The sequence below is a fragment of the Parambassis ranga genome, chromosome 16, assembly GCF_900634625.1.
Source record: "Parambassis ranga chromosome 16, fParRan2.1, whole genome shotgun sequence".
In the NCBI taxonomy this organism is placed as follows: Eukaryota; Metazoa; Chordata; class Actinopteri; family Ambassidae; genus Parambassis; species Parambassis ranga.
The window spans coordinates 4734035-4757680 of record NC_041036.1 but is presented as its reverse complement, the minus strand read 5'-3'; the positions used below and the strand labels follow the sequence as shown (position 1 = coordinate 4757680).

At 43.1% G+C, this 23646-nt stretch overlaps 1 protein-coding gene across 1 annotated transcript; it reads right to left on the bottom strand.

The window, feature by feature from the left end:
* Positions 1-1351: 1351 nt before the first annotated feature.
* Positions 1352-22895, bottom strand: klhl32 (kelch-like family member 32). Its single transcript, XM_028425663.1, has 11 exons — positions 22788-22895; positions 21349-21470; positions 18767-18947; positions 15187-15294; positions 11956-12054; positions 9498-9713; positions 6911-7637; positions 6715-6773; positions 4935-5127; positions 3077-3171; positions 1352-1513 (listed from the first exon to the last, which is right to left on the bottom strand). Exons 2-11 carry the CDS (start codon positions 21369-21371, stop codon positions 1352-1354), a joined length of 1863 nt encoding a protein of 620 aa, XP_028281464.1. The 5' UTR covers positions 21372-21470; positions 22788-22895.
* Between the last annotated feature and the right edge of the window lie 751 nt (positions 22896-23646).

Sequence of the window (23646 nt, the reverse complement as noted above, 5' to 3'; positions counted from 1 at the left end):
ACTGGCGCTCTGAATTACACATTTGATGACAGTCGTGGGTGAGCCCAAAGAGTTCAGTACCTGAGGAAAGAAAAAAAAAAGTCTGCATAGCAGAGAAGTACTGTTTGTTCCAATTCTCTCTCACAGCAATCTCTTGCAATCCAGCTTTAGTTTGCACCTAATCACATGAAGTCTCACTCCTGTCTCCCACAATCACAGAGTCCCATTTTCTGTCATTGCCAGTCATTTTCCAGCCTCATCAAACTGCAATGCATCTCTTCATGTGTGAGGGATGCACTGCATTCCTTTTCTCCGGCAGGATCAGAGGCGGTTGGAGAATCCGTGTAGAAAGATAGCAGGGGATGTCTAATTTTAAAGCTAAATAGTTCTCACCGAAGACTCCTTTAACGCGTTCTTTTCTTATAGCGTGGACATTTTTCATGAAATACATTTCAGCTCTATTTATTTATATAGCATCTTTATTCTGCAAACTTTCCATATATTCTCTTTTACGCATTGCTTTGGACAGACGAAGAGGGTGCAGGGGTCACAATTAGCGTCGTTTGGTCTAAGTATATGTTTTTGATAATGCAGTATCATACACACATACACGCAGATCAGTGATGACTATGACCAGACATTCATTATAACAGAAACAGTCTTAGGTCCTGAGCATAATAAAAATATCACACAGGTATATATGTGTGTGTTGCTCTGTGTATTCTTTAAAGTCATGTTTTAATTAATCTGAAAAAAAACAGACAGCTATGAATAGATTCAGCCTCAGGCAATCCAAGTCGTGTTAACTCAAAGAATGTGAGTCAATAAATAAACAAGCTTCCTCTGTATCATGAAAAAACACCAGAACCAGGTTTTTCATGCCACCAACATCATGAAGGAGATTAGATGGTGATATAGAAAGTAATATATAGTGATTCTAGCTCCCACAGCCCTATAATGGGTTACAAAAAGTACAGTATCTTTGAACCGCTGTGGACGCCCGAGCAGGATCTGCATACCACACTTTACTTAATTGTTATGGACTGATATTTCATCCCAGTCTTGCTCCCTGTGGAGTTATTTTTCCTATGAATGGTATATCAGTCTTTGGGGGAAATACAACAAATATGCTGTATTATTGTGACATCAGCTTGTTCCCCAGAAGCTTATAGAATATCATGGCTCTTGAAGATCAGAAAGTACTATTAATACACGTGGGTGTCAGAGCATCCCTGAACACTTCTGTGACAGAGGTGGCTGGTAGCAGAATGATTATCGTGATCAAGTACATTGTAGTCAAGTCTCAATCATATTTGCAAGCGCTGACTGTCCAGAGTTTAGCTGAGAGTGCTCCACCCTCAGGTTATGTGGTTTAAACAGCACCTATTCTGTGATGGGGGATCTGTAGAGTCTGTAGGTTTGGGCAGGTGAAGTAAGGAGCAGGCAGGAAACATGTTGCTATTCCATTAGAGGCGAACGGCAATGTTGGTCCATAGAAAACCTCCTCCTTCCCCTCGGTACTTAGATCCAGCACCTGGGAACAAGGAAATACATACTGCAGTGCCTGTTTCTTCTTATGAGTTTTTACCTTACATAAATCGGACTTAGCATACGGAGCACCATTTCAGTCAAAATGAGGGAAAAATGACCTTATTTTGAAAAACGTATTTATTTATTTTAGGGTTTATTTTAAGGCCATTTTTATTTATTTATCTGTATAATTTTTATTCAATTCTGATAAAAAATGGTATTCTATACTGAGTAATGTTGATCCCTTACTTTGGTGAAGTTCCAATAACTGCAGCCTGGTTGGCTACACAAAGGTATTAAAGAGTGTTTGGTGATCACCTGATATGCCCTTAGCAACACCATGGCTGTGTTCGAAATCACTCACTCACTCACTCCCCACTTCCCCATATGTGGAGTTCAATGTATGGCACCATATAGTGAACTCATTGTGAAAGCATTTTCAGACATTTCGGACACTACCTCCCTCATTTTCTGTCGCTGTCAATGACGTCATTGCTGTTGCAAATTAAACGAGCCGATCTCTGCCAGCTAAAGTAACTCTGTTGTTAGCAGTTATCATGTGTTCTGTTATAGTCCAATAAACATTTTATGGCAAAACATAAATAAAACAAACACAGCCGGTCATGCTGCATTCTATAATGATCATTATATTTTTAAGACAATTGACGTAACGTCCGTTCCCGTTCTTTTCGCCGGTCTGCACAATGCATGATGGTACATATTGGACACTACTTTTCAAGATGCATTGTGGGATATATTGAGTGCTCTATATGGTGCCTCTATGGAGCCCATGAGGTTGGAATGTAGTCTTAAATGAAACACTGCCTACATGCTACACACATTCAAGGTAAACTTTTGTGATCTTCTTTGGTTTTCTTTAGCATGCTAACATATTATCTTATAGTAACTTTGTAAACCTTATATCTGGAAACATTGGCACAATAGCAAATAACATTTAGCATTTAGCTCCATAAAATAAAGCTACTAGCATCACATGAGGGCGATAGTTAAAAATAAAAACAGACATTGTTGTAGGTTGTCGTGCAAAAAAAATGGATGTACATGGATATCATATATACTTGTTGCCCTATATATGTATCCAGATATTATTCATGCAGACAGCACTTTCATTACAGCTCCATAAACACTATTCCCCACTGGAATTAAATAAGGAAAAAAACACACACAAATGGTTTAACCACCTACCCACTCTTCACTTGCCTACTACACAGTGCTTGTTTTATCTTTGGGGTTCAAACCTGACACTGTTCTCTAGGAGGAAATGAGCAGAACTGGAGGCAGTAAAACAGGCCTACAGTGTTTTCAACTGTAATCAATCTCTCTGCTTTGCCTTCACATACATAGTTGAGTCATATGTATGAGTATCTACTTGATATTAGGTTTAGAAGGAGGCGTAACAGACATGACACTTAACACCATAAAATGGTCTTGAATGCATCATAAATGTGTTTTCACACCAGCAGCAAGATTTTATTTGTAAAAAGAAACAAAAATAATGAAACAAAAAAAGTGTCAAAAGTGAAGATCGAAACTCCACTCCTCTCACCTGAATGCACGCCAGAGGCTCGTTGGTCCAAATCGAGTATCCTCCAACCACATAGATCCTGTCATCGTGGACGGCTACTCCGGACTCGTTTTGACCTGAGGAGGACAGAGCCGACACAATGCTTCAGCGTGCCGAACAGAGGGCATTCTGACAATATGACTTCCACATCCCCCCAAGAGGCAGAGAGGGAGATAAATGGAGAAAGACGGTGCAAGGGCAGGAGTGTATGGAGCGCTAAGATTGGACTCTTGTTCTCTTTCCTGTGACTTTGTCCTCAAACTTTTACAGATATAACAAGAGGGAAGGATCCGAGAACAAATGAGGAAAGTCAAACAGGAGCAGAGGAGGAGGAAGAGGGAAGAATAGTAATCTCATCTAAACTGTAAAGCCTGTGAGTCCACAACATGAAATAGGAGCATATCGCTACATCCCACAGGCATGATCGTGCTGCCTCACACTACAGCCTTGGAGGATAATGATAGCAGCATACCCAGTGGTCCATATTAGAGAATATATGCTTTAATTGTATATCACACCACCTACACACACCCAGCAGGGAGGCATTAAGTGTTTTTATCTAATGAGAGGAGCATAAAGCACAGGGTTTTACTCAGCCTACATTTCCAAGCTTTAGATGTATGCAGTATATAAATACATTGTATACTGTGTGTTCCAGATAGCATTTAACCCCATGAGGGCTTGGAACCTGTATAAAACCTGCCAATAAAATAAAAGACTATTTGACTTTCATGCAATCCACTCAACATATTGTGGCAGCATGGTTCAGACTAATGAGAGACATTTTTTGACATGCTTAATCACAAAGCCTCCAGTCACTGCTGTAGGATTCTAGCAGTGCATGTGTGTGCGGTGTGTCAGTTAAACAGGATGGGCCCTTTTTGCGGTTTCTGATTTATTAAGGGGAAAGTTTCAGGGAATATGTTTATCTGCTTCCTGCCTGAGGCTGAGATGAAATGACTGATACCACTCTTGTCTTGTCTGTAGTGCAGAGTTTATGGAATTAGCTTAGCATGCTGAAATCCATACAAGTATCTCTAAAGCCCATATTTAACTCGCTATATCTGGTTTGTTCAAAGTGTAAAATGAACGACTTCTGGATTTATTGTGTTACATAGCTGCTTATTTTATTGTTGAGTTGAAGTGAAGGAATGTTGTACAGTAAGGTTGCTGAGCAAACAGTGGAGGCAAATTCTATTGTTTTGCCAATTGTCCATGTCCTGTCAATCATGCTGCTACTCTTAAAGGTAGGGCAGGAGATTTTGAAAACTCAGTGAGACTCAGCCAGATTTTGAAAGTAAACACACGCCCCTTTCTCTCGGAGCTCACCCCGAAGCCACGCCTCCCAATTACATGGACGCACATTACCTGAAGACGAGCTGCGGTCTGTGACTTCGGCCATCATGCACGTACCTCTCTGGTGCGCGCAGAGCAGGAAGAGAGTGACAACCAGCCAATACTCCGCGCAGGGTCCACCCGGAGGATTGGCTGATGTTTTTAGCGTTTACCACTGGAGGCTGGCTGCCATAAACCCTGCCTCCTTCATGTTAGTGGATGTGGCGTGAAATCAACTAAAAACTAGAAGTACTCCTCAATTATTTTCATACATGGTTTTTTCCATATGTTTGTATTTGATTTGCTATTGTTGGCAGTTAAGCTACATAGAAAAGTCGAGGTAAAGTGTGCTACATGGTGTGTACTAATGGAAAAAAGGCCACAGCTATTGGCTGTACTAACATTTGTTAGTGCACGGTTTATGTCTTTAGAAACCTGTAAATAAAAGAATGCTTTCATTCAGGTGGACGTGCTGAATGTTTGTATGTTTCATCACTTTGCCCACCTGTGAGGAGGCTGAAGGAGCACCGCGTCCATTGGTCCAGGTCCATGTTGTAGGAGTCGATGTGACGGACCAGGATGCGGTCGTTGTTGTAATCCAGGTCGTTCCCACCTAACACGTAGAGCTGCCTCCTCACCGCCGCCATGACGTGGTACACTCGCCTCTGCAGCATGGGACTGCGGGCCAACCACTGGTCCTGACGAGGAGGTGGAGGTGGTGAATAGCAAGTGAGTGAGGTGGTGGGGTTGGCGGGGTGGGGGAGGCAGATGGATTTGAAGAAGAAAAGGGAGAAAATGAGAGATGTAGTACAATGAGGGAGGGAGAGGGAGAGAGAGAGAGTGAGAACCAGAGAGGGTGGAAAGAGAAGGAGGATGAATAAGAAGATTAATATTTAAGCATATCCATGCATGGGTAATTGATGTATGCTCAGTGCTAGATAAATAACATGACACTGGAGCTCTGGTTTGTACTAATGACTTCCCTCCCTATTTCTAATCATATGTTTCAGCCACTCCATTTTACACCGAGGATCCCTGCTCATTTCACTAAGTGTGTTGAAGCTTATTTTGTGTCAGTGTGTGTGTGTGTGTGAGTGCTTGATTGAGGCAGAGAATGAGAGAGTGTGTGTGTGTGTGTGTCTGCTGGGAGCTGACGGGTGGCCATCTGTTGAGGGTAGAGTGGGTGGGGGGTTGCTGTTGCTCTGGCAGGTGAATGTAGATTCATGGTGAATACAAATGAGACTCTCTCCCTCTCTCTTTCACTTGCTTCTGCGTTCCATGCAGACATGTACAAACATAGACCCATATGGATACGCACCTTACAGATATACACACTGCATACCTCCATACTACCATATATACAGCCTCGCTGTGATCCGACTGCCGCATGTACATGCACAGACAGACTGTGGCTAAGTTTTCTTATCCATGATGCAGTGACTGAATTTATATGTGTGCATTTAGGATAAAAGGACATTTTCATTGGTTATATATTAAAGGGATAATACTGTTTTTTAACACAATTATTTACAAATTATATATATTACAGTACTTTGTTGTTAATATGTTTCTAGTCTGGTTTTCCTATTCTCCAGAATGCCAGTGGTTTCCTTTAATTTCCATATGGTGTGAAAATCAATTAGCAGACTCTTGACACCTGCCTGTTGTGTAATCCATCACAGTGAACATAAGGTCTGCATTCATTTTCAGAAAAAAAAAGAAAAAAAGAATTATCGTTATACTCATAATGTAAAGTATACATTGCATGACCTTGGTTTTTCAAAATAAAGGCCCCTGATGGTCCACTGGAAGGGTTAGAGTCAGGTCAAGGACTTACAACAGTACACTGAAAACAACACTGGGATAAATATTTTCTAGAAAAGCAGATAATCTCTGTTTGTCTCTGCATGTGTGTATGTGTGTGTGTGTGTGTTCTTCATTTTTCTTGATCATCCAAACTACTTCACACTTGGTGGGTGTACTGCTAGAGACCTGAGGAAATTACAGTGTAGTGTTGGAAGCTGTTGGGATGAGTGGTCGTCATATTTTGGTGTTTTTAGTGGCAGAATGTGGTTGTTTCCTCAATAAAGCCTGTTCCAAACAGACCTGTACTTATTGGGAATTATAAAATCTAAGAAAATACACAGTATATAATAAAATCTCATTCAGTCTTTGGCTGGTTGTTGCACTACACTGTAAAAATGATCAGAAATAATGCTAAGTATAATTTGTGTAGTAGAAGACACAAAATTATTAATATATAAAAACACTCGGTTTACAGTTACCTGCTCTGGGTCGTACACCATCAACCTGTTCTGGTACTGAGCAGTATTGGTCACTCCACCTGCAGCACAAAGACACATCCTCTGCTCGTGTCAGTTATACAAATATGCATGGAGCAGTGTGTTAGTGTGCCTATGCATTTATCTATTTATGTATGTGCCATGTTAAAACATATTCTTTTTTACTGTCATTCTGTACCTGAGACCCAGAGCAGGTTGTCAGCCACACAGCCGGCATGGCAGGACAGTGAGCGGTCAAAAGGCTGGACAAACATCCATTTGTTCCTCTTGGGACAGTAGCGCTCCACAGATGGTAGCACCTGCCTCAGCTCGTTCCTGCCGCCCACTGCATACATGTACTGTCCCAAAGCTCCCAGGACAAAGTGTTCTCTGCAGGCCTTCATGGGTGCAATCTCAGTCCACCGGTTGCCCCTGGGGTCATACCTACACGCAGTCCTTACTGCACAGGTCCTCCCAGTGGCATGCTCCACCTCGCCACCAACAACAAACAGAAAGTTTCCCATTACAGCCACGCAGTGGTGGCTACGACCAGTCGGCATGGGCGCTAGCTCACTCCAGTTCGATCCTCCTGCCACACGTACATGCTCCTGCGCTGCCGGGTTGAAGTAGCGCAGCTCCCTCACTCTGCTCACCTCCCGCTTCCTCCCGCCAATTATGTAGAGGGTGAGGGACTGAAATCGAGGCCTGGTGCGAGCTGACTGGTGGAGGGGCTGTGCGAAGGTGGCGTGGTGGTAGTCCAGGGCCTCGTCCACCAGGGCAGCAGCTGTTGGGCTGGACTGGACCAGAGGATGGCTGTGAGCGAGGTGGTGCAGGGTGGGGACATCCATCAGGCCATAGCGGACGTGCTGTAGAAGGTCCTCGGTGTACTGGTAGCGGCAGTCATGTTCAAGCCACAAAACGACTAACTGAGGACAGAAAGAAAAGTTACAATTGACAAAAAAAGCTTCTCATTCCTTCCAAGACGTTATAAAACTAAGGTAAGAAGAAGGAAAGACATATAAAGACAGAATTAATTGTGCAAAAAAAAGAAAACAAAACACTATGTAACAAAAAACAACACATTGAGGGAGTGCTAATCAGAATATTTTTAGAAACCTATAGGCTATTATGAAAAGATTGAAGCAATGCAGCACTGCAGCCACAACTGCCAACACACACACTCACAAGTGTTTATTAATCAGCAGCATTCAATATACGGACTGTAAACATCCACAGGCACCCTCCTTTGTTTAATGCAGGCGAACTGGGTAGCAGGGAAGGGATTTAATTGAACTTGAGAGCGGTGGAAGGTTATTTAGTTGCGACGAGGTGTGAATGTGGGCGAAATGACTGCAGATCACTGATACCATTATCAGGAAAACAAAGTGGTTTTTAACACAATCTGTGCCGAGACTGAGGAGTTATTACAGGCGAATAAAGGCAAGTTTGCAGGGAAATGGACGAGGGAAATGGAAAGGATGACCAAGAACAAATCAGACAAAAGTGTAAAGATAACACAGGATTCGGTGTGTGATAAGACCACTCGGTGTGTCTGTGTGTGTTATGGTTGCTCTCCAAACTAAACTGTCTTTCCCTTATTTCCCCTTCAAAGGTGTGAATATGCAACAAACATGCAAGTCAGGCTTCTGTCTTTTTGTGGTATCTGTGGCACTCTCCTGTCTCTTCCTCCCTTTCCGCTATTGCTCACCCCGCCTCTCTCCTCCTCATCGCTCTGAAGTGACAGTGTGTGTGTGTGTGTGTGTGTGTGTGTGCACTACAGCAGTTGACTGTGAAGGTCACGCTGCATCACACAACTTCCTCGGGGCACAGAATAAATCAACTCCTTCCCCTCCACACTGAAAGAGAAAGTGCGAGAGTGTGTGTGTGTGTGTGTGAAAAGGAGAGAGAGGTAAAAGGAGGAGGGGAAGCTACAGAGAGGCAGAGCAAAGGATGGCAAGAAAGGGAAGGAGGGAAAAAAAAACAAAGGCAGGGAAAATGTGATTTCCAGAGCGTGAGAGACTCTAAGAAAACTCTGAGTGAGGATGATTGACGGGCAAGCTATATCGGTCCGGTATTGGCGTGCACCCTGCCACCCTTCAGCCCCCACCCTTTCGGACGACAGCCCCCGCTTGCCGTTCGCTTCCGTCTGATGCCCAAATTAACCTTCTGGGCGAAGTGAAGGAGGCCCAAAGCAGCCTAATCAGAGGCTGATTATGGCAGCGGCGGCTGGCTAAAGGGTCAGGGTAATTGTGCCATCAGAGGCCTGATTGTTTTCAATCAGACGGGCGGCCGAGTGACAGCTGGGGGATTGGGGCCCTGATGGAGCCGCGGTGGGCCTAATCAGAGAAGAGAAGGGGAGAAAGAACTGAGGGTGTATGTGTGTATGGGTGGGTGGGGGGGTGCGGGGGCTGATTGGTGCAAATGAACAGTCAAAACGGCAGGTCCCCACCCCGCACTGCCGCTTCTCTCCGCAATCCCGACAGTTCATCACACACACACACACACACATGCACGGACTTACAGTCTATCACACTTATGCACACAGTCAGAAACAGTCTTTACCATTGCATTTTAATATAAACAAACAGTATTAGGGATGTAGATGGTACTGTTTAATTTGTTGTGTTATACATCTAGTGTTTTGTACACTGATAAGTTTGGTACTAAGATGCAATTTCTTCATTACAGTTTTATATGCAGAGATAATTGTTTCTCATGACACTTAATCCCATGGAATGCAGTGTTGAAGTGTAGCCCCATACATACACACTCTTCTGATACCCTACCTTCCATATCTCCTCCTCGCTCAGGGAGGTGAGACGGTCGCTCTTCAGCACCTCCCTGAGGAGGCGGTAGGGCAGCTGCAGGGCTTCTTCCTGTCGGCTCTGGCTCAGTTCAGACAGATGCTGCACCAGGAAGCCCACCACAGCCTCCTCTAAGGCGGGGAGGTGAAACAGGTCAGCCACACGATACAGCTCCAGGTAGTTGACGTTGCTCAGTTCCTGTGGGATGAATATATTTAAACATTAAAAATGAATGGACGTCTTGTGTCACTGTTCTCATGAGTAAAAAGGCTGCCAGACCATGTGACCCTTTAACCAATAGGGATGGAATTTGTCTCTCCACTACAAGGCAGCACAGAGAAACAATCCAAACAAACAATAAAAATTCATATTTACAAAGAGGACCTGAGTTGGTATTTTATTGGCAGGGACATGTCATCTGAATCTGAATCTCCATTGTGTTGACAAAAAATTTGTTCATTTTTAATTTGTGTGTAAGCCATCCTTTTAGTCCTTTTAGTGTGCTTGTCACATTTAAAAAAGTAGAAAATATGAACTCTGCATATTCTGTTCTTATAAATGTAAGTTGATCTCAGCGTCATGACGACATAGCATCAACCAAATGTGGAGAAAACGGATTTAATACAAGAAAAATCAGCTCTGTCTAGTGGAATAAGACTGCCATCTTCTGGCTATCCTTAAGCACATACAATACAATCAACTCAGTATTTTGTGTAGCACTGAAATTCAACTAATTCTAATTTTGCTGTAATCACGGTTTTATAGAAAAAATATGTGTGATGAGTATCTTATTTTGAAAGATTTAAATCTATTTATAAAACAAATAAGAATGATCATAATGAATATATAAAGCAACAACAGCAACAACACTGTGCAATGCTGTACAGGCCACTCACAATTACAGCACAGTCCATAGCCAGTGCAGTATTGATCATTTATTCAGTACTCAATAAACTCCATCAGTATCCATCAACATATCATATGGATGATAGTGACAAATGACATATCTGATTTTTATTCTGCTGGTCTAGGGTGTATAACAAAATCAATGTTATTGGTTTGGCCTAACTCTAAATAAATAGCAACACTCAGCCTCTATGACAACTGTGTTACGGACAGAGCCTTCCTAAGGCTGTAGGGAATTACATGCATTAAGAAAAGCCTGTGATTCGGCAGTAATGTCTGAATTTGATTGATACAGACCAATAAAGATGATGCTTTTATGACCACTAGATGGCACCTTAGAGCTGTTGCCATGTAACTGTACACACTATAACTGTACACAGTGTACACAGGCATAGAGGGGACTGGAGGACACTGTCGTCATGCACAGGATGTAACTGTATAGTATGTGACTGTAGAGTATGCATAAATGTGTCATCAAGAGATTTAAGGAAAAACAGCTTAATGTATAAAATAAAATCAGACACATGAAGCCTTATTTCTGCTTTGAAGCATCCTCAGCCTGATTTGTTTAAATCTGCAGCAGAGCTTGGCTGCATACCCAGAGGACACCAGACTGTCTGTGCCCCTCTCTCTTCCAGCATATGTATCTTAAGATAAAACGCATGATGGCCCAGTTCTTGCAGAGCCTTAGACACCCCACAGCGGCTGACAACCATAAACTCTGCTGAAGTGTCCCTGAACAACACAATGAACATTTACCAGCTTACGGGCTCACGATTCTGTCTAACTCACTCTGACCTTTCACCTCCTTGGGGAGGAGGATTCACACTACATCATTAATTACAGATTACTGAGGTAGACTGATGAATTGCAGCACTCTTTAAACACATGAATTTGCAGCCATGTCAGATTAGAGGGATGCACTGTCATAAAAATATACCCATTCTTATTTCTATAGACTAAATAAGAAGTCAGAACACATGAACACAGTTCTCTTACATTAGTATTCAGAGCCAAGTCTGCCTTCTGGTTCCATATTTAACCAAAAAAGATGGTGGATTTTATCCCAAAAATCTAGGTTACAGTTTATACCTATCATAGATCAGTGTACCCAAATCTGATCCTATAATTCTCTCCCAAAACCAGCATGCTCCTCTTAGATTGGAGAGATTGTAGATTTTGTGATCTTGTGGTCATGTTCATGAATGATAGAAAAAGAAACACTGTGTCTCACTGGTTGGGAGCACAAGACTACAAGGTGTGGAGAATGAATGAATGAATTCCAAGTAAATTTAAGTGTTAAGTGGTTAAGTGATATTCCATACAAAAGCATCTCAGGGACCTAATGTTCCTGAGTTGATCCCTACACTGCTTGCACATGGCTGCAGACTGTAGGATTCTGTACATTTAGACCCAATAAAAATAAGAAATGTAAGTTTGATTTACCGCACAGTGTACCTGCCTATGATTTCTCTGATTTCTCCTATAATGTCTGCTGCTTCTGCTTAGGACGCCTGCGCCTGTGGGTGTGTACCTGGATGAGGTAGTGTGAGCAGAGGCTGAGGAGCTCCAGCAGCTGAAGGTGGCTGCCTGCAGACAGGACGTCCTGGATCACCGCTGGCTCCAGCAGTATCTTTCCGAAGGAGACAAACAAGGTCAGTTTCACTGCAGCTTAGTTACAGATTACTTTTAGACACAGATTATAGAATCATTTTTAATGACTTACTACTTTTTTATTATACAATTATTTTGTTTTGTTGGTCTTTAATAGTCTTTAATGTGACTGAAAGCCAATAAAAACAAATAAAAACATAAATGTAGTTAAACAATAATTGCTCTTCTGATTAATTAAATACAGCCACATATTCTGCTGAAATGCTTCCTATTCAACAAGCAGAAGGCAGCCTCCTGTTTGTTCCATGCTGCCATACTACACACATATGCAACATAAAGCTCTGTAATGCAGCCAGTACACTAAGCTAAGCTCTCAGGAGCACTGAGGGACTGTGTGTGGAGGATAAACTGCTCTAAGCACACTAACATGACCACAAACATTCACTGAAAAGTACCCTGAGCGTCCCTCAGCCCTGTCATCTCTCACTCACCTTTTCCAAGTGGAGTTCAGTTTGCTTTTAAAAGGCAGGAACAAACCTTTGATAATCCATTCAGCAGCACTGGCCTACATACATACAGCAGGTGCAGCGCTACCACTGCTTCAGTGGTGAAAGTGAGAAACATGACTTCATGCTTTCTGTTACAGCTGACACAGAGGTGAGATGAATTTGAAAACAGATCTGAATGCACAGCTGATGGCGGACTTTGCTTCAATTTAACTCCATCACATAAATAGTCCATTTGAAATCATTAGTTAGACCAATATGATATTTTCCGAGAACTACATAGAGCCATTTCCTTCTCTGCAATTAGCTGCATCTGCACATTCCCATTTATCACAGTATGGTTTCCCGCCAGGCCTGGGCAGCGGTCCAGTTAACCACCCGCACCATCTATGGGCTTCATAAGCTTAACGTATTGAGACAAGAAAGCAGAAATAAGTGCTTATTTGCTTCACTTGCTTGGATCTGTGTGCACTAATCTTGATAAAGAACAGAAATAGTTCTAACTCAGCTCCAGTCACCTGCACTGATAAACTGAGGGAAGCGTGCAATCGAAAACATCAAACAGTCCATTTTTCTCTTTTGGCAGCAAGCCAGAATAATGACTGTAATAATGGTACCGCTCTTCATATCCTGCTTTCCTCTCCATTCCAGAGGCCCACTACAGTTAGAGCACTTCAACCTCACACAGCAGAAGTCAGTTTTATAACAGCAGGCCTGCTTCAGAGTGGGAGTACAATGAGCTCTTGTGTAAACCGGCATTTATTGCGCTTGCTTACTTGTGAGCAAAAGACAAAAGGGGGTGCGTGTATGGCAGGATATATAAGGAGATCTGACCCACTCACTCCCCGTTCACATTTTTTTAGGGTAGTATCACTGCAGGATGTTGAACTGACTGAGTTCCTGGCTCCACTTTCCAGATTTCAGTGACTGACTTCCAGACTAGAAGCATCCTGTGGCAGCATGTGTCTTCAACTCACCCTGCTGGCCTATGACATGTGGCTGAAGGATTTTTTAGTAGGTCATTATTTACGGTGTGGGGATAAGCATATTGCCCTCATCTCATCTGCTATCATCTCCTCTGGGCAGACAGGAGCTGAGCCAACCAAAGCAGGGCAGCTTGCAAGCCTGCTGTTGACCTACTTACACTGCCTAACCGACTCACTCTTTGCTCATTTCCACTGTGGAAATAAAATTAAGAGTAATTACAAAGTTCCTGGCCTCTCGGTACATGAAAGGAGCCGCTAGGCTGCTTAGAGGAGCAGGAATCACCGGCTCACAAAGGTCAGGAAAGGTTATCAGAAATGATCACACACACTTACTCGTTAACAGGGGCTGACGTCACTCACTCGACTGACTGCCAGCTTTCAAATGGAAATATAATATTATGAATTTAAATGAGTTTCATTTCCATGTCCCAGATGAATGTTCTGACCACAGCAGAGAGAGTTTATGATAAAATCTCATTTTACACTTGCACACTCATACCACCGCTATCCTCTGTTAGAAGCTTATCCTGCTGAGATTGAAGAGGTAATCTGCAAAATCTTTTTTTTTTTAATTTGGCACTGCTGAACAGCTACCACAGCATTTTACTTATTCCCTTAACTGACTTGCACATGCAACAAACTAGTTTTACATGTAATCTTAACCCGCGTCAATTGTAAAAAATCATTGTTAAATATCCAATATTAATCCAGAAAGACAGGATTATAGTTCCACTTGGACCAGAAACCATAATAATGCTGCTTATATATTAATGCATCATTAACAATAAACCCAGCATATATACACATAGAACAACACAAATGTTATTTGTTAGTTAGCTTAGCATGTTATTATATCATAAGGGGAAACAGCTAAATGCAGCTCACATTGGTTATGCATACATTCTGGTAACATATTGGTTAGCTTAGCATGTGTGTGTGTTTGATTTGGTGTCATTCTGACAATTCTAATACCATATAAATTACCTCAGCATGTTATTACCTGATGATCAATTGGTTATACCACAATTAGATGTGATAGGCTAGAAGTAGGAGAGCTTCATTAGGCTTCACTATGCCAATTCTGGTAGCATATTATTTAGCATTTAATTTGCTAGTTATATTTTATACAGAAGATGAAAGTATGCACATGAGGAGGTAAAATTTTGCCAGTGCTTGCAATATGCTAGTTAGCTCATTATGTCAGTGCCAAGCTTGCTTTGTTAGCTGTTAACTTAGCTACAGTATATTAGCATACTGCTATAGTTACATCTTTTTTTAAGCCAGTTATGTGCCTTATAGATGATGGTAAGACCATTCCTCTCATTGTGCTTTGCCAAATAGCATTTTAACTTGATCCTGAGGGCTGCTTTTTCTCCTATGTTCACATATGTGCAACTTGTTCGCCATCCTACCATATAAAAATAAGCAAAAACAAGTGTCTCTGAGGGGGCTGCAGACCTTGACATTCAAATGACACTGACACCCAACAGATGGGACCAGGTCACAGCCTATGCAGGCAAAGACTTGGGGAAAGTGTTCATTAGGTCAGAGAACAACATCAACAATCCAAGGGTACAGGTCTGCCGAGGCTGACGACAAGCCAAAAACATCAGGAGGTATTGGGAGGAAGTAGTGTCCTTTCCTGAAAACAGTGCTCACCTGTCCTGTGTAGGCGAAATCTAAAGCGTGCTTCAGTCCAACGCTGGTCACTCCCTGCAGGGTCACTTCATCCGCCTCACTCTCCACCATGCACAAGCTGAACATGGCCTGATGACATAGAGCCAAAATATGAAGATCAGCCAACATGACATCACAGATAATTTATCTGGCATTTTCTGCCTTAGGATGAAGAAAAAAAATGAGCACAAACAAAATCAATCCAGCTCCGCTCCTCCAATCCTTCCATGTTGATTCAGTGGGCTCACATAATATCTGTAGGCTGTTACACTATTAGCGGACTGAGACATTGGTTTTGAATGTGAAAAAAAAGCATGATAGTTAATCAAAACCTGCCAGACGCAACATTCTAGAAGCTCTCTGTATCGATCCGCCTGTCTCGGCCCTGGAGGTCAGTAGAAATAAATAGCACAATCAGTACTTTCTGTTACACCCGTCTGTCTTCCTCTCGTACACATGTGCAGAAGCTGCACGCCGGGTGAAATCAAAGCAGCGGATGCAACGTCTGCAGTCTGGGCCTGCTGTGTATGAGTCCAGCTTGCTGCTTGCTAATCAAAGCTATTGACTGATGTCACACCATGAGAGGATGACAGAGCCATTGATCAGGGCGCAGCAGTGCAGCAGAGAGAGGAGGGTCACACTTGACCACGAAGAGGATCACGTCTGCTACCTGTCATTCATTGAAGTCTGCATTTTTGTCTTTGGTATAGGACAAACAGCACAACCATAAATTGTGTTTGAAAAGTAACTCTAGCTGCTGCAGACGGCTTCCACAGCTCCACCGCCTCTGGATAGTGATCTAGCTAACTTGCAATTTTAAAGTATCTCTTTAATCACAGCAGCACTGTGCAGCACAGTCGCCCCTCTGTATCTCCACTGAGAGACTAGTGTGTAACAGCATTTTATGCTTCGAGGGCCCTCAGGCCTGCCAGTTATCACGGTGTCTCCCTCTGTCACGAACACAGAACATGCACTCCTCCCAAACCTCATCTGTTTCTGCCTGATTCACAGCACACATGAACTTTAACTAGGCCCAGCCCTCCTCTGCACCCTCTGTATTATGAGTAAGAGAGGGTTGACCTGAGGTCACCCTGAGTTACAACCAAGGCCTGTGCCTCTCTCCTCAGAGCTCTGCCTCGTTGATTCACCACAGTGCTAATTAAAAATCTACTGGTCCACTGAGCACAGGAGGGCCCACGGACAAACCTGGGGTGCAAATAGTGAGTGAGCGTTGGTCAGTGTGTGCACATGGGTGTAAAACACAGAAAGGAAAAAGGTAGTGGCTGCCTACACGTCTCATGTTGTCTTGTATGTTTGTATGTAAAAGGGGCGAATCGGGGGGGGGCACCCTGTGAGTGTTTGCCTCAAGCATGATGCTGCTGACCTTGGTGGAAGAGATGGGGGGGGGACGCTGCTGGTGACGGATGGCTCCTCTGACTTGGGATATAGATCCAGTGCAGGGACACACACACACACATTGAGCCACACTCACTGCAGTCCTTTCACACAATGCTGCAGTAGAGGGGGGGGTGTAGCGCTGCAGTTAGCCTGACCTGCCGGCAAACATTTATGTGTCTGCTTGGTGTGATCATACCACAAAGGACTCGTGACTTCCTCACGCACAGGGAAATATCGCCATGTTCAGTCCAGCGCAGCGGTTTACAAACACAGTGGGTTTCCTCCTGGCAGCTGTGAGGCTGTTTGTCATAGACATGCAGTTTATTATGTGTGATAAAAATCAACATGCTGCTAATAAAGACATCCTCCTGTTTGTCCGCTTGCCTTGCTGCAGTTTGTGGGCTGAAGTCTTACACTCTCACCCTGTCAAGATAGCAGTCTCTCCATTATACTTGTGGCTCTGCTCTGTCACAATTACTAGACCATGCTCCATGTTCCTACTAGCACAGCTAACTCAAGCTGATCCTTATAATTCTCATTAAGCTAACTTGGTTCTTAAGCATTTGTGGGATTGATTTGTTAATCTTAAACGATCTTGAATAACAATGCACTCTTATTTTACGCACGCAACATGAGTAGAAAACAAAACCGAGGAGTGTTCAGCACTCGTAGGGTTAACTGAGTGCTGATCCAGTGACTGGAGATTAGGACATGCTGATGAATGAAATTTAATTCTATTATTATATAACACACAAACAAAATGTTGTGTATAATGTGTAATTATGCTGCAAGTGCATCCTGTGGATGTTTCTCTTCAAATAGCACTTACATTAAATGTTTATCTTACAGTTAAAGGACTTCCAGGCTGTTACATAAGCAACAATTAGGATAACTCAGTTACACATGTATGATGAGGAGAGCACCGCTCTGCCCACAGACTCCCAGTGTCTTCTACACTGATTCCATGCCAGCTTCAGAATGCATGTTTGCAAATATGTTTTTTATTTTATGTCTATATATCTGGAAGGATAATCCACAACATGTATCGCAACACTTTTACATTGCTTCAAGGTGAGTGTGAAAATAACACACTGTACGTCAAATCCCTTACACACACACACACAGGGTACCCACGAGGGTGATGAGTTCTGCCCTGACTGCAGGACTAGCAGATATCATTGTTTCTGTAAAGTGTGTGTGTGTGTGTGTGTGTGGGCACTCAGCTGAGGGTTGGTCCCAGTGTGACTGATGTGGCCATATCTCTGTGAGCTGTCCAGACATCCTAGTAATGTGATGGGAGTGTAAGAGGCAGGTGACACATTCAGGACAAGTCCCAGGTAAACAGCTCACGCTTGGGCAGGTATTTCATTACAATCAGCCGCGTCCACTGGACTAGATAATGTGTTATAATCTGTCTGAGTGTGAGGAAAAGAGCCATGGTCGCTGTTCCCTACACAGGGCTTCTTCATCTCCTCCTCTGCCAATGAACTAAATGAAACCCAGCAGTGGAGTCAGATGACAAAATCAAGATAATGTTATTAAGCTGTTACAGAGGAACAGGGGAACGGAGTGAGTTTTTCTTGCTTACTGTAGCAGGCTGATCTAATAACTGAGTGCTGGAACAACAGCGGTGCGCCGACCAGCTGGGACTTGAAAGAGCGGCATTTAAAAAACGTTGCCAAAGAACAAAAAGTGAAGAGGACGAACAAAAGGAGGAGAGGAGTGTGACTCGCCCACCCTCAGCTCTCTGCTGAGAAAAGTAAAAATAACCTGCGCACACACTCTCAATCACACACACACAGAAGGAATAATCCCCGGGCAACTTGGGCATATTTAATCTGCCTCTCATTTTCAACAGGGATTCATTTCTGCCTTCTAATCTGCTCAGTGTCCTTAAATCAAACCTTTTCAGTCTGTGGCCCCATCTCAGGAAATCTCCCGTCTGGCTCTGTCTCTGACACTGTGAACCTACATAAACCCACCTGTGTGGCTTAACTGGAATCGAACTGAAGCCTTGACAAGAAACCATGTTAAAACCAAAACATTAGTGCTCGGTCCAAGTAGGTTTCTAAATCTGCTGTGGCTGTGTAGCTGTAAGTGCATGATTTAGTCTACCTGGCTAAAATGCTCATTGTCCAGGCTCGTTATATGGTCCAGGACTCACCCTGAAATAATCGCTGCACGCTGCCAGGACGGCTTTGTGGGCGTGGAACTTCTGCTCGCCAGCGACCAGGGTGACATCACACAGCAGACCATCCTTTCTCTGCTGGTTGAGGGCAGAGAGGACCGAGTCCTGGTGGGTCTTCGACTGGCACAACCTCTGTCCTGTCAGCATCTCCCTACAGCTGCAGACACACACACAGAAGAGTCATGTTATTTTACTGGATGCACTTCTACTATTTCTATCACTAGTGTTACTTTACCAGTTGTGGTACCTCTGTATTTTAACCCTTACATGTGTTTTATAGGGGCATGGCTAAGGTTAAAAACAGCATGCAAATGCATCCAACATTAGGTTTTTTGGTGCTGAACCACCTTGAAAGTAGGCTACTATTAGCCAAGCTACCCACCAAAGTTTCCCATTAGTTCAGCTATATTTTGCACTTAGTAGTGCTAGCCTGCTACAATGCTAAGATAATATCTAAGTGCATATCCTAAATGCCAAAAATCAGACATTAGCATTCATGGATAATATGTTTTGAAGCTACATGTAGCAATTAGCTCACTAAAGCTTAGGATGTTGTTAGCTTTAGAGAGTTATTAATATTTCAGCGTACTGTAGTTTGTTCAAGTTAGCTTGCTATTGTGCTAAGATGGTAAACATCTTACAACATGCTAGGCCTACATGATAAATAGCAGTTAGCATAGTCACAGTTAGCATGTGATACGAGCTGTAGCCATTAGCTTTAGTTACTAAAGCTCAGGATGTTGTTAGTTTTAGAGGCGTATCGATATTTCAGTGTATTACAATTTGTTCAACAATTAAAAGACATCTTTCTAAGCTATATGGGAGCTTGCTAATGTCCTAAACATCGTAGAACATGCTAGCAGACTGTTAGCATCGTTACAGTAAACATGTCGTAATGCTAGCTGTAGCAATTAGCTCACTGCAGCTCAAAATATGTTATCTTTCAGTTTATCGTATTTTATTCAATAAAAAGCCGTGATATAAGAGCATGCTATCGTGCTACGATGGTTAGCATATTACATAATACGAAATATGAGACTATCTTAACGTGTTTACAGTTAATGTTGTCATGCCGGCTACAGCAATTAGCTCACAAAAGCTTAGAATGTTGTCTAAGCCTTGAAAAGATTATTTAATATTTGTATTACTAGGATAAGAGATACATACAGGGTACTTGTTGTAGCTTGTAGCACAGCAGGCCATCAAAGATGTAGGCTACGCAGAACTGTGGTAAAGGGTTAATCTGTCTAATTTCAAATGTTAATATACAAGGTGTGGCACACAAATACATAGCTATACCTTGTTTATTTTTTCTTGTTTGACATTTTATGGCACTTAAATAAATGCATATGAAACCTATATTGACTACAGTCTGAGTGTGGTTCAGTGACTGGCTGCGTGCTGCAGACCCATGTAGCAACAGATATATTACACCCTGTTCTCTAACTCATCCTCTGTCCCTCTCTGCTTGTACCGATCCATCAGCTGAACACCACCCTGTCCATCCACATCCATCCACGTCCACTTCCAGTCCCCGCCGACTCTAAATGCTGCCGCCTGCCAGGAGGCCTGCTCTGTCACCTTCATGGTGAAGGGGTGTAAGACAGAGGAAATTATGGGTGTGGGTGTGTGTCTGTGTGTGTCTGTGTGTGTGGACCTGAGGTAGGATGAATGATGAGTCAGGCTGTTTGTTTGGTAGCTGGACCCTGCTGACGGGAAAAAACAAAATTGCCTTGGTGGATGAGAGGAAAGGGAAATTACAGGATTTAACAACCCAGAGAGGGCGAATGTTTGAAGGGAGAGGGAAGCCATTGCTGTCCTTGATGATGATGATGATGATGAATATGACAATATAAAGATGAACAGTTTTTTCTAATATTTGCATCACTTTGAAGCCGAACATGATGAATTTAGGCTTCTGTGGAGCTGGAAACAGACTTGAACATAAGCTGTATCAGTGAAGCAGACTCGGACAGATTCTTCTTCTATTTAAACATTCTTCTCAACAGGCTGCACAATTGCCCAATTTCTTCTTAATTCAAGCAGGGGCAGTCCAATTTTAAATGAATCTAGTTTTAAAAAGCATTTCTATTATTTTTTTTTAAACAGGCCAACATGTCCATTGTTGTCCAGAAACTATAAAAATACATTAATAAATCATGAAGTGGGACAGCTGGGTGATGATGAGGTGAAGTGTTTATTTAAAGTCACTCCATGTGCACTTTAAAGACACAGAATCATCCTATAGTTTGCTTAAAATGCTACTTTTTTTTTAAAATCTACAACCTTAAACTTTCGGTGGAGTTCCCTTATGTAACCCGCTGTACTGTACATCCAAACAGTAAGCTAGATAACAAGAAGACTGAATGGAGAGTTACAGCAGAGCCTGCACCGTGGGAGCACTTATTGAACAACATATTGACTCCACACGGATCCTCCTCAAGCAGAAATAAATCAGCTCCAGTGGCTCCCTGTCTATATTTATTCAGACATTTGTTTTTCAGTGAATGCATTGTGTGTGTGTTTTTTTAATGCATGTATGTGACAGGGACACTTACCAGAGGCTGGGTTCAGAAGGCATGCCCCTAGACACAGGAGGAGAAGATGGTGCTGGAGGTGGAGAGGGGGTGCTGTGCGGCTCCTGAGGACTGTGGTCTCCTCACTGGGTGCATGCATCAGCCTGATAGGACAGAACAGCATGTCAGCTTCGCTCAGTCCATCCAGTCGAGCCAGCCGCACAGTGACAGCCTCCTGTGCGACGTGTGAAGGGATGCTCCCACATGTCATCCCCAATACTGACCCCCCCCCCTCTCTCTCAGTTATGCTGCTGTTGACTTTGACAATCCTTACAGCAGTTCTCTTATGTACGCCGCGGGTACTGTGACAGCCACAGGCAGCCAGACTTCAAAAGAAAAGGAATAAAACAAGCTCAGCACTTCTCAGAACAAGCTGGGAGTCCACATTACACCCAGTCCTTTCTGGTGTAGCTACAACCTTGACATAATGTGCTACACACCTGAATCTGATATCCCACCGATAATACCCAGCAGCACAAGAGGTCAGCACGGATGCACTGGGAAATCCAAGCCGCTCTGGATACTCTGACTGAAACACAACTCACTCACTTCACAATAACAAAGCGCCCCCAGGTCCTCTCATATGCCGCCGAGTCACCTCAACTGTAGACTCGGCTGAGTGTGTATAGGCTACTACTTTTGCTGCTCTTGAGTGTATAGTCCCCAATGAAATCTAGTTATTGATCTGTTCATGAGTGACCTTCAGATGCATGGGGGGGGGGGGGGGGGGGGAAGAAGAAGCTCAGAGGTGCAGATCAAAACATGCTGCACACACTTTAATCCACTGATCATGAGTCTGTGTTATAGTCTCTTGCCTCAAAGTGCTGGTGACATATAACATTAAACATGCATCACATGCCTATTTTTTTTAAATATATAATTTCTAACTGAGCCTTAAAAAAAGATTAAAAAATATCTGGAATCTAGATATTTTTAGAATGTGATAATCACAACAAGTAGGCCACTGTTCCCCGCAAAACATTGTAATAGGAATCTCCCGAGTGAGTACAAGCACAGTGTAAATGTTGTCTTTTAGGCACAATTATTAGGATTTACGCACCAACAGCGCGCAAGGAGCTGGACTAAAGAAGGAGGAGGAGGAGGAGGAGGAGGAGGAAGGTTTGGGTTACAGGATAACCAGACACCATCAGTGAATTATAACTGTCACTTTTCCAAAAAGCTCCCAGCTGTCAAAGGGTCTCCTAGCAACAGGCCAGCGCCTAGGTGCACAAACTATGGGAACGGAGGAGAACAGCCTCCCCCGTATGCATGAGCTGAATAACCCTGTTGCATCCATCACAGAGCGCGACCCGGACAATCCCACACGGATTTCTATTTAAAGCGCTACACACGGCTTTGCAGGAATTTACTGTATCCCAGCTCCCCTCATATATTTTATAATGTGCCACAAGCTTACGCACCTCATATGAATGTGTGTTGTGAGTTAGTCCCGTCCCCGTCTGGCGGCGAATCCGTTGCAATTTTCATTTGATGTCCGAGATTGTGTCTGTTGTGCATCCGCGCTAAGAGGAGAGGAGAGGAGCGCAGCGGCGAGAGGATGCGCTCTCTGATCACCGACACTTCACTGGTTGCACTGTAGCACCTACATTGTTACATTATAACCCCGCCTCTCCACTGTGGTCACATGAATGGAGACAAAGTCGGGAGAGGGCGCCTCCAGGTGGATAATTGGGACATGGCAGAGTGTGGAAATGTGCTAGTACAGGCTGGGACACCAGGGGTCCAGGAAATATACAACAACATGAGGGAGACTCTGCTTAACCATCATTTAAGACCGTACTGCACCATCAATGAGAGCTTTCAGAGAAGTGATTGTTTTTTTTGCATAAATAAATGTATTGATAGGTCTAGAAGATCTATGTTTCACTGTGGCACATTTATGTGTGTTTTAAATCCTTTCTAAACTACACAAACCTGCGACTTCCATCTAGTGGTATTTATAGAAACTACGCCAGCATCCCCTATAATCTCCTATGTTTCCAAAAGAAAAAAGCCTGTTGATTTTTTTCCTCTTGTCCGCAGACTTTAATAAAAGAAGCTGATGTTATCAAAATGTTACATTTTTAAATAAACCTCGAAACAATCTAATGTTTTTGGTTTTAGATACACAAATCCATGCAGTCTGTTCTGTGCCGGATTGTTCCATTCTGTGGCCTATCTGCCATCTGTACGCACGTTGCGTTCACGTGCTCCCGGTTTTATGCGGGTTTTCTGTGCCTTTGAGACACACGGCATTATTTGCTTTAGGTTTGCTAAAAC